The 12,011-nt window shown below is 39.2% G+C and overlaps 1 protein-coding gene across 1 annotated transcript in view; it reads right to left on the reverse strand.

Annotated features, from left to right (window-relative positions):
- Positions 1 to 1,844: 1,844 nt before the first annotated feature.
- Positions 1,845 to 12,011, reverse strand: part of slc22a23 (solute carrier family 22 member 23) — a 38,489-nt gene continuing 28,322 nt past the window's right edge. The window contains exons 7-10 of the mRNA XM_044368312.1: positions 11,118 to 11,353; positions 9,437 to 9,469; positions 7,551 to 7,674; positions 1,845 to 6,656 (exon numbers count right to left, since the gene is read on the reverse strand). Coding sequence (XP_044224247.1) covers positions 5,096 to 6,656; positions 7,551 to 7,674; positions 9,437 to 9,469; positions 11,118 to 11,353 — 1,954 coding nt within the window. The 3' untranslated portion in view covers positions 1,845 to 5,095. The remainder of the gene's footprint in view (positions 6,657 to 7,550; positions 7,675 to 9,436; positions 9,470 to 11,117; positions 11,354 to 12,011) is intronic.

Raw genomic sequence — 12,011 nt, forward strand, 5'->3', positions numbered from 1 at the left:
TTTGAATGATGCAGAGACCCTTATGGGTTGACAAAATGCTACAACCAGAGCTGCATTAACCCACTATGGGACCCTGGGTCAAAAATTAGCTGTGGGCACCTACTGAGCCTTGGCCTCCCATACACATGTTGGGTCTGCCCAGAGACCCAGAAACCAACCAGTATCTCCATGCTGCAATGCTATCCTGTTTGCTGTATTTCAGTTTGATTGTAATTATTTCATTGAATGTAAATATATTGTATGTATGCATAACATAAACTGAAATATTAAAGACATTAAAGGAATAGTAACATCACTGTAGGGTACTGGAGAAATACAATTTACCGAGCTTTAAGAATTTTAGATTATTCTCAAATTTGTGCCTAGTTTATAAAATTTTAAATGGTTTGGCCCCTCCTCCACTATGTGACTTTGTGTACACAAGCTCAGTAAGTTCTATTAGATCCTCCAGAACATCCTCTATAAAAGATAATACCATACCATTTTGTCGCACTGCATTTGGGCAGTCAGCTTTCTCTGTGAAAGCCACAACTCAGTAGAATGCCCTACCTGATGATATGAAGAACTGTAGTCCTATCAATGCATTCAAGACCAGACTGAAAGATGTACTAAAGACCAATCGAGTTTAGTTTACATTATTTCTAATTGACATTGTGGGTGTATGTGATGTGCTGTGTGTAGCTTTGTATTTTGTATTTTGTATGGTGTGTTCTGTGTGTTTTTTGTTTGTTTGTTTGTTTGTTATAGGGCTTTTTTGTTTTGGTTTGGTTTTTTTTGCTTTTTACTGTTTGTTGTTGTGCTGTTGTATGTTTTGTTGTTGGACTACAGATGCAAATTAGCTTCAAGCTAACTCTGGTGCAGTGCATCTTAAATGTTTCAAACTGCACACCGTCCCATTCAATAACTAAATCAGTCAATCATTTTGGGAAATATGCTTATTCATTTTCTTGACTGATACCACTCTCATATCTGTGCTTTAAATATGAAGCTACAGCCAGGACACAGTTAGCTTAGTTTAGCATTAAAGTCCAGATGAAATAGTACTCGAGAGTATCTAACTTCTGTATCATGACATACTTACGAATGAAACAGGACAGATAGGCGGGACATGACGTTGGGAGGAATTTGATTGGAACATTGAATAGTGGGCATGTCACAATGAATTTTAGCTCTGTTGCGCTAAAAGTTGAAGATTGATTGATGGGTGGGTGTCATGATATTATTGGTTTAAGCCTACATATGCAAGCACACGCCATATTTTGTTTTACAGAAAGAAAATATGATTGGATTTTCATATAAGAACACAAAGAATTTGTATTTAAAATTTAAAATTTTGCATTTTTTGGCATATATTATTGGTTAAAAAGGCATTTTTCATTTCATCTCGACTTTAAGATTGGAAACAGTCTTCCTGTGGTGACAAGTCATTCTGCCAAAACATAGTCCAGCAGATAACCCCCCCAGAACTGGCAAACTTTCTACACTCTGGTTTTTTGTTAAACAAACAGGGTATAACTTTGTAATTTGTGAGATTTAGAGGTGCTGGTGGGCAGATTTTTTTTTTTTTTTTTTTTTTTTTACATTTAGCCAGAGCAAGGATAGCTAACCCCCCGTTTCAAGTCCCTTTCAGTCCCTATTGGATAACTTAAATAGGTGTGAGAGGGAGAAAAAGAAAAAAGAGAGATGATTGTTTGTTCTTATTTTTAGTTCTTAAAAAGTTTATTTCTTTAAGTAAGGCCAGCCAACAGTGAAAATATTTGAATGTCCATTTAAAATATGATTTAAAAAAAAAAAAAAAATCAATGAAATGTCATGATAAAATCAACGACTCAGCTAATCCACAGTTGATCAATAAATAGTGGTTTATTTTAACAACAGGTATGGCTTATATACAAGTGCATTATGTATGTTAAAACACATGAAACCAAACAATCGGAAATTATAAATGGTACAATCCATGGTTTTTACATTCATTCAAATCTCCCTTCAAGAGATTCTGAGTCGCATGGTTGAGAGAAGCAAAACCTGAAATGTGTACACTGGGGACTTCATGTCTCTGAGACTTTTTAGTTCAAAACATTTCACTAGTCCATGTTATGATCTATGATCCTTCATATCATTGACGCTGCGTGTTTCCTCACACTTATTTACAAAAGGCATAACTAGTGTAATGACAGCCTGATGTACTCTGTTTCATCAATCTTTTATTCTTTTTTTGCTTTTTTTTGCTTTTTCATCAATAGCTGTCTGCTAGTCTACACTTTCGCTGGTGCTAATGTTGCTTTGGATTGTTTTTATTGATTTCTACCTTAATTCTGCTCCAAACCGAGTTAAACCAATTGCTTATTAAGAAGGATGCAATAGCTCCCATCTGCACCATGAAATAGCTGCATGGAAGTTGTGAAAGTGGAAGCAACAGATCTCAGAGAAGACATCGGTTGTATTGTGCTGTGTCATTGTCTTTACACTGGTGATGCATGGGGGCTTGGCGATACACAGTTTAAATTTCTGCAGCAATATACACACTGAGACAGAGACACCGACACTCACAGGCAAGGAGGAATCAGAGTAATGTGAAGCTACTGACCACTGCAGTCAAGCCACTCTCTACTGCAGATGCCATGAATTCCTTATTAAATCCAGTGTCAACCCTGTTCCACAAAGTAGATCATATATGGGTCTATTGCAAGAGTTACTAGTTATTCCTGTATTGTATCTAAATTTCAACTCCATTTTCCCTTTTTTTTTTTTTTTTTTTTTTTTTTTGCTTTTACTGTCAAGACAGCCAAGCTCCACCAAATCTGACATCACATGATTACAGGGCATTGTGCTTTGAGGCGCAGCAGCATGGCATAGATATGTTAACACATCAAATGCTCATATGAATATTTCAATGAATGGAAGTTTGCTGACTTGATAACCTATTAAAAGATCACCCTGAATCAATCTAAAATAGAGCTTTCATACTTTGATTCAAGCTGCATTTGAGGATGTCATTCACAGGAAAACAACCACAAAGAAGGTTTGCTCAATCATTCAGATACCTAAAGATATGTAAGCCTTTGTCAGTGCACATTTGACTTGGATTAAAAGAAAGGTGAAGTTTGGTGAGTAAAGTACTTGTAAGGTTCATTACAAGTGTATCACAAGGTTGTGAGAATGACAAAGTCTTCTGTCATGTCTGGAGTTGTCTTCTGACTCCTGAATGACACGTTAATAGGTCACCAATACTCCCTGGATGAATTACTTGTAATATGATATATACTGTGAGAAGGTTTTTTGTTTTTTTTTTTTTATCACATTTGAAATGACAAGACATCATTCAGTTGGCTCTAAGGTTTTACAGTACAGTGTAATTACTATTGTTATTTAGCATGATTTTTATGAGGATTTTTGTAAACAGTGGTATATCTGCAGTTATACATCTTTCTAAGACAAATATTACAACCTCCAACGCTTGAAGTACTACAACTGTCAAGTTACACACGGATCGTAGTCAAGTATAATGCTGTCCACAGATGGACATGGGCTTTGGAAGAAAAAGTACCACCTCAGAGTCTGTCAATTTAAGAATGTGAATATGTCAAGATCTGTAAGTAAGAATTTGACCTGTATTTTCACAAAAATGTGAAGTATTGCATTTTTCTTTAAGGTAAACTTAGTTGTGTGCGTGTGACTGTATGAACAAAATGACATACAAAAACTAGTGTTAATGCCAGATAGTGATTTGGAGAAAAACACACTGAAGGTTAGCAATGCTGTGACTGTTGGCAATCACATCAAACATTTTGTCATCCACGGGTTCATTTCAAAAAATATCATTTGCGTCTTTTTATAAGGTTGCTCGTTTGTTTTGCTGACACGTTCACAATTATTTTTCATGCTTTGTCCCCACTGCAAAGAATAAGGTGCCACCACACTGAGGTGTCACGAATACTGCAAGAATGAAGTATAGCTTTGTACAGTAAGGGCATGCCATGGGAGATTATTCAAAATAATACTTTGAATTTAAAAAAAAAAAAAAAAAAAAAAAAACTGAATCAAGCTCAACAACTAATTATGCATTTACTTACAATATCACATTTACAAATAAAAGCATTTGCATACCAGAAATTTCATTGACTCAAACATTTGAAAAAATAAAACAGTTTTTCAGACCGACAAAATATGGGTCACTCTTTTCTCTGATGTTCATACAATGAACCACATATTGATGAAAGCAATTTGGTGATCTCATCTCAATTCGAATTGATCAAATGTTGATACAGCCATCAGGCTTTTATTACTTTGAGAAATAATTTAAGTCATATTTAGTATTTCTGAACTTTGAAATTGGATTCATCTGATTCACTTATGCACATACAGTCTATGGCAGGGGAATGCGCTCGACAGTATTTCCCCCAACAGGCAAATACTGTAATTATACTGATTTTTGGCACTATTTCGACATTTAATTTTGGTCAGAGTAGTTTTTGGCGCTGTATTTAGAAAATCCCTCCAATTATGATTGTTAACCTCTGTAATGGCAAAAAATACTATGTAACATTCAGATGTTTTTTGTCCATAAAGGTAAGGCGATATTTCTATACAAATATGTTAGATGGACATTTCATTTGAGCAGAAGTACCAGTGATTTGATTTTTTTTTTTGTTTGTTTTTTTAGCATCATTGCATTTCTCACCAGCCCTGGTGACACATCTCAGTGATTGTGGGTAAGTTTTAAGTCTCTTTAAAATGACAGACAGTGATTTCCCATTCATTTACATCAAAGTAGTTTATAGGCTGGTGATTTCCAGTGACATTCAAAAAAAGAGCAGAAGATATTGTCACATTGTCACAAACCAGCCTCTGGCACTCTCTCACTTGTGTGGTGTCATTTATTGGCTAAATGTAGGAAGGGGGGGCATTAAGAAACATACAGCAGCTCTGTAAGATATGTCTACTCAACTCCAGGTGGGGACAGTCTTCATTAAGTGCCTGAAGTCTGAGCAGGACAGTTTGTGTGTCCCCCCCCTCCTCTCCCCTCTGATTATTCATGTGGCGTGGGCTGTTTCCTGTTGCAACCGGAAAGCTTCCTCCTGCCTGCAACACTGGATCACGATGACGCCACTCCGTTGATGGTGTTGTTTTCTGTGCTGGCACTGTCCCTGATGGAAAGGACACCAGAGTCTATGGGGGAGGAGACGGTGCAGTCCATTACAGAGGGGGGAACTGCTTCTGTAGGGCCTGAATCCGTCACGGAAGTCGGTATTGAATCTACAACAATGGAAGCAGGTGAATCCTGTGTGGGCTGAACAATGTCTGTGACAGTCAGAGCAGTAGACTCTGGAGTGGGGGCGTGCACAATGTCTGTGACGGGGAGAATGGAAGGAGACGACGCAGTGGTGTTGACAGTATCTATGACAGGAGGAATGGAGGAGTCCGCTGAGGGCGTATGGCCTGAGTCAATGGTTGGGGGAGGAGTGGGTGAAGGGGAAAAAGTGGCTGGGCTAGGAGAGGTAGGGGAAGGAGGAGAAAGGTCATTAACACAGGGAGAGGTAGAGTCTAATTGTGGTGGTTGGGAGTCTATTACAGCCGGTATGGGTGAGTCTCTAGTGGAAGGAGTAGATGTAGATTCGTCTACTATTTCTAACTGGATGGGAATGTCAGAGTTTGCACTAATGGAAGGTGGAGGGTCAGTGGAAATGTTGCAGTCTGTCATAGGAACAGGAGAGGGAGCAGGTGATGGAGGGAGACTGTCATGCAAAGATGGAGACAGGGAGTCTGCTAAAGGGACATGAGTGGCCTCTAGCAAAGGTGGGTCGAATTCTGGGGTGATGCTGTCGATGTCATTGCCCAGCGGGTTCGGGGATTCTAATGTGGAGCTAGGCAGTGGCTCGATGATGGGTGTGGTGCAGATCAATAAGGAGGCAGGCACAGTTTGAGGGACAGAGTCCAGTGAAGATGGGAGAGGAGTAGCTGATTCGTTTGCAGGAGACGGACCAGAGTCATTCATCTCAGGAACAATAGGATCCGTCAATGGCTCAACAGAATCCAGGACTATTGCGGGAGGTTCTTCAGCACTGCCTAAAAGTGGGTCTGTGACACATGAGGCTTTGTGTAAAGGAGTGGAAGATAGCAGGTGCTCTTTACTGGCAAGCATGATGCCGTCTTTACCCAGGGCTGCTATGGGGGTCGTGGATAAGGACGAAACTGAGTGACCATTTGGGTCTTTCGGCTCAGGCTTGACAGGCTGCATCTCCGTGAACGTGGGGGCAGACATATCCCCCACCGATGGAGCGGTCAAATCAACAGCCGAAGAGGCGGTGGAGTCCATGGTGGACACTGCTGTGGCGGCTGCCTCGTGGAGTGGCGTGTCATGCACCCTTGTGTAGTCCCTGCTGCTCTCAGATTGGGCCAGCAAGAGGCGCTGTTCTCCAGGTTTCCTCGGGGGAATAAGGGGTTGACGGGTGTAGGTTTCACCGTCAGCCAGGGTCTCAGGGAGGGGCTGGTAGCGCGTCTCGGGCAGCAGGAGAATGCAGATGATGCAGATGAGAGTGCAGCAGGCAAAGATAATGTGGTGAAGGAAATAGCCCTTCTGATTGTGGAGCTCCATGATGGGTGCAGTCAGCATGCCGAAGCCAGCACTGGCCAGGACCAGGCCAAGACCACCACCCCTATGGTGAGAGGGAAAATGTTATTACCTGGCATGATTTGGGGATTATCCCCTACACCTAAAATCCTCATAAACTACCCAAAGGAAAGATTAAATTCACTACAATAAAATAATGTTTATGTATAGATGTATATGTTGTATTGTAACTGCCACCTAAATCATTTAGAAAGGGGAAACTCTCATTTTTGTCATGTATGCTTCTGTTGACGTATCACTGCCATTTTATCAGACAGCAGCAGAGAGTGCTGCAGTACCACCAAACATCCCTTCGTTTACATGCAGTCCCATTCCTCTCCTATCATTGCCTATGTTATCCACCAGAGAGCGCCCTTACAGCACTTTAAGCAGAACAACACCCCTTACATAACCCCAGATAATGAACATCCAGTGCTGTGTCATATATTCTCAGAGGGGGGTGGCTAATTTGTACAAGATGTGGATTACATTTGACACTGAACTGTAAGAGTCTGTTGTTTCCAGCAGTTCAATAATTTCATACTCTCTTTTAACAAGAGGTGGAACAGCTAATCCATCTGTAGGAACATATAATGTGGTCAAAGCAAACCTTATATCTTAAACCTCTGTACTGACTGAATTATCAGAGTGATCAGGATAATAAAACAGGTAGAAAAAGAAAAGATCAGCATTGTTTACACCATATGCATTTCTTGCAACCTGATGGCTGACATTTATAATTTAAGATACATTCAAACTACAAGAGCGAACACAAACACATCAGAGACTATTCACCCAATGGCAAAGCATGTGTTATGCATTAGAAAAACAGCTGTTTTACTCCTTCGAGGAGTAAATCTTATTTTTCCACATTTCCTCCTACTCCTCCTCCTCCTCGAAGCGCTCTGTTGGTACAGTCCCAGTGTTTCAGTGAGCTTACCTGATCACAGTGGGTGTGATCTCAGCACAGAAAAAGATGCTCAGGTTGCTGACTGCGTGGGAGGAGAACATGCCGATGATGGAAAAGGCGATGGAGAAGTTCTTATTTAGTGTACCTGAGTTTTCTGCAGACAAAACAGGAGACACACACATGTGGCAATTTGCACTCAGTAACCTGTGTAATCAGTAAAAGCTCAACAGTTCTGTACATGTAAATAAGGGTTGGGAGAAAAAAAATGTGCAAAGGGTGCTGTTTTTTTCCAAGAAGCACAGCATATTTTGAATTATTAGGAAAGTGACATTGGTGTGCTGGGAGAAGAGAATACCTTCTGATAATGATTTCAAAGGGTGTAAATTAAGGATATATGGAAGCAAAAACAGGCCATAATAATTAAAAAATTTTTATCAGCAACTGTTACCTAATTGTGGAATTTAACAACAACTGAATACTTAATATTGCAATTTAAATATCACTGAATGTATAAGCATTCAAATATTTTTTAAATCTGTTTGAATATATATGGTTTCATTTCCTATCTTCCATTCTCTACTGTTTAAGGTTTCCAGTCACTCATCTGACTCTTTCTGCCTTGAATCATGTGACTGACAGGGCGTAACCTTACAGAGCAGAGGTCTGATCAGTTCCTTCAGGCTCGATTAACTATCCTCGGTAGCCCAGATATTCAAGTTTGACTTTTTTTTATCTCAAATTTTGGTGCCTAAATGTAACCAATCTGATTTACAGCCTGACTTGAATTTTGACATCAGAATTCAATTAAATGAATTTGAGCAACTTACATGGAGATTTTTGAAGCTGAATGTGTGAACTCTTAAGAAACGCTGATATCAAGTTTGTGAGGTTGTAGAATTTAAGAGTGGCTTCTGGAAATTCCAAAGATGGGGAAATGAAACAGATAGATACTAGATATTTCAACAATGCTATAAATTCAGTGATATTTGAATTTCAACATTAAGTATTCAGTAGTGGTTACATTTCACAATTAGATATACAGTTGTTTATAAAAATTCAAATTACTATGGCCTCTTTTTGTTTCAGTATATCTTTAATTTACCGCATAAAGCCAGAAAGATGGATTCCAAAGTCGAATATTTCAATTTGAAGTATTCAATTGCTTGTAAAATTAAAATTATTATGTATCTCCTCAACCACAAGAGATGTTAGGGTTTCTTAAACTGGATCTTTCATGGCATTTCAGAGTGTATCGTCACTAATTTCAAACTGCACACTGCGAAAACATTAATATAAAGTGCCAATAAACTCTGGTCAAATTAAACTGTTTTCCGGCACTGTTTATTTTGATGAATCACCAAGGATTAGGCCGGTACACAGAAAGCCCATTCACACCAAAGATGGTTTGTTTGTTTTTATGAATAAGACATGGTGAAGAAAGCATAAAGAGGATCAGAGGGAACTGCTCTATGATCAGTTCCTGCTTCCCACTGGGGGATTAGCGGGGAGAGAATAAAGAGATTGATAAACAGAGGAGAACAGTAGAGGAAGGCTGGTTGGGAGATTCACCGCTCCGTAACAAAGAGGCTCACCCTCTTCCACACAAAGGGGATAAATAAGTGAAATGCTAGCCTTAATTTCATCTAGGACTTCATTATGAGTCTATGCAGGGCTTGTATAGCCCTAGTGAAATACTGCAAGATATGCAGCACATATCTAAAAGCCCATCAAGATAGCGCAGCAACCTAAGTGATGTGGTAGGAGTCGTTCCATTCACACTTGAATGTGGAGCTGATAAAAATATGATCCACCTGACAAAGAGTAATCAATTATTGATTGATTCAAAGTTTATCTACACAACCAAAACACTGCAAGTACAAGACTTGAGAGGAGTACAAATAAGCAGATGATCCTACCTATATTCAGATGGCCACTGTATTTCCCCAGCACTAGAGGAGAATAAAAGAGATAAGATGTGTATCAGTGAGAAACACAAAAAGGTTACATTTTCACATTCAGTCAGACAATAAATTAAATCCAGGGGTCAAACATTAAAAACAAAAACACGCACACACGTCGGGGAAAGCTTGTCAACACACAGTTACAACACAAACAACTTCAAAGGGGAACATGAATCATGAGCATAACCTTGATGTGTTGACTCTGGTTAAACATTAAGTCAGGCTCATTTGTAACTCAATAAACGGACTTGTGTACCGTTTTGATCATTCGGAGCACTTTTTGGTACACATTGACGACAACAGCAGTTTGTAATCATGTTCGACTACTCCATTAAAAACAACTAAAGGTAATGAAGCTCTCACGTAGTACACTCAACACGCTGAGCATTAGCATCGATAGCATGTGTGCTGGAGACAGAATTTAGACTAGAAATGATTGAGATGTCTCAAATGTAAGGACTGTCAGTTTGTGTTACTATTAAATGAGTTTAAACTGCCACATTTGGCTGATATTTCCTCCATATGAAACACTGGATAGGAGGGAGAAAGATGGCTGAAATCAGTATCATGATATAAATACTTTTTTCCAATATTGACATATATTGTAATACAATAAATATATTCACACACAAGTCATATATAAAAGAATCTCATTGATCTTTGATGCGATTAACTGTCCCACTGTTATGCATTACATCAGACAAAACTCTTTTAAAATCCAATTTGCCTAACCATAACTCTATCTGAGTCATTCATTTGGACAGATTTGTTTTAAAAACAAACTTGTACAAGACAATATAATTATATTATCATAATTAGATTAGACTGTATTTCAATATTGGCCAGTCATCTCCTCTATGATGAAGGTTTCTCTCTGACTATGATTCAAAAAATCCTGTCTGCAAAACCTTTTCCACATATTGTGTATTCAGTTAATTTAAGTTTAAGTTATTTCAATCGTCAATTTACAGATTTATGGATAAAGCTGTCGTGCATATATTTATTGTTGTCAACAAATCCCATAAAAAGACCAAAAGCAACAATACATTAGTTTGTCTTTAAATACTTGCCAACTTCTCTATCCTGGCACTCTTCCCCAAGCTCAATCGTTGATACTGAAGATGTAAATCTTTTTAAAGAGGTTAAAAAAAAATACATAGTTTCATTTTTGAAATAGGCTTAAGTAGTTTCCTAAAACTGGCACTGCAGTTTTTAGCAAAAGTACTAAATAGTGTATTTGTTTGGGACTATTTTCAGCCGCAGATTAATACCCATTTCGTACACTAGTGAGTATTTGTGGCACTCAGGTTATTGACTACAATGTCCGTGTTTACTGTACTGAAGGGACATATCACCAAATGCAACTGTGTGCCACCGTTCTGTTTTTTAATAGTTTTGACAATAATAAAATACAGATTAACACCAGACTTATGCTTTGATTCTTCATTTTTAAGGCCTAATTTTGAGAGAATTTTGTGCCCCCAGAGTTTCTTTGACACAGAGTACTGACACAGAATCCAGGATATCCGAAGCCAGTAAACTAGACATAGGCGTAGACATAACTAGACAAGACCTGCCTCAAGAAAGAGTAGAATTTCACTTGTAAGTGGATGTGTGTTCTTGATGAAGTACTCACAGTTGAGCAGGCCCAGCTGCAACAGTGATGCCAGAGCAGTGATGATCATGAACATGAGAAGACCACCCCGTCGTCCCATCAGGCCCACCGCCGGGCACAGCGCCAGGCAGGATGCCACAGCGATGCCTGCCATGGTGTAATAGTCTGCATAGAAGTTGTGGAACATGGTGGTTTCCTGGGCTTCGGGGTCCATCATGCTGCGGGCGAAACAGTGGTGGATCCCATAACCTGTTAGCCTGGATAAAGAACATACACAATGCAAAGTGGTGAGGTAGAAGGTAAAATAGAGGTATGTCAGAATACAATGGCTAGATTAGGGGATGCTAGACAGAAGATGTTAGAGGAAGGTTGTGGGAACAAAGGGATAAAATGGTATATATAAAGTGAAACGATATACAAGAACAGATATATACACTCATGTCTAAAAGATGAAGAAGTTGGGAGGAGATGGGAGAGGAAGAGGCACAGTTTATTATGTTTTCTCTCATCTTGAAAAAAACTGCACAAATGTAAATACAGACCTATTGACACACAAGCACACACACCCCACAAGCATACACAAAAAAGGCAAGCAAACACTCACACCCTTTCTCCTGCTTGTCTAATGTTTCATAAGGATACAGCTCATGTAAAATTTATGGTGACTCAGGGAGTCAGGGACACCATGCACTGAAGCAGAGCTAAAGCTGCATCTGCCTAGATAAAGCTGAGGTCTCAGATGGAGAGAAGAGGAGAGATCTCACTGGAGATGAAAAGGCAGAGAGGCACAAATATGGAAAGGTAGACTGTTTGGACAAAAAGCAGAGAGGGCCACTGATGAATGCTGTATCGAGCCGCCAGGTCAATAATGGCATCTTGACAGCAAAATATGGCATGTCTGACTGGCATGGCCTC

Source organism: Thunnus albacares, chromosome 12 (genome assembly GCF_914725855.1).
Source record: "Thunnus albacares chromosome 12, fThuAlb1.1, whole genome shotgun sequence".
Lineage (NCBI taxonomy): Eukaryota > Metazoa > Chordata > Actinopteri > Scombriformes > Scombridae > Thunnus > Thunnus albacares.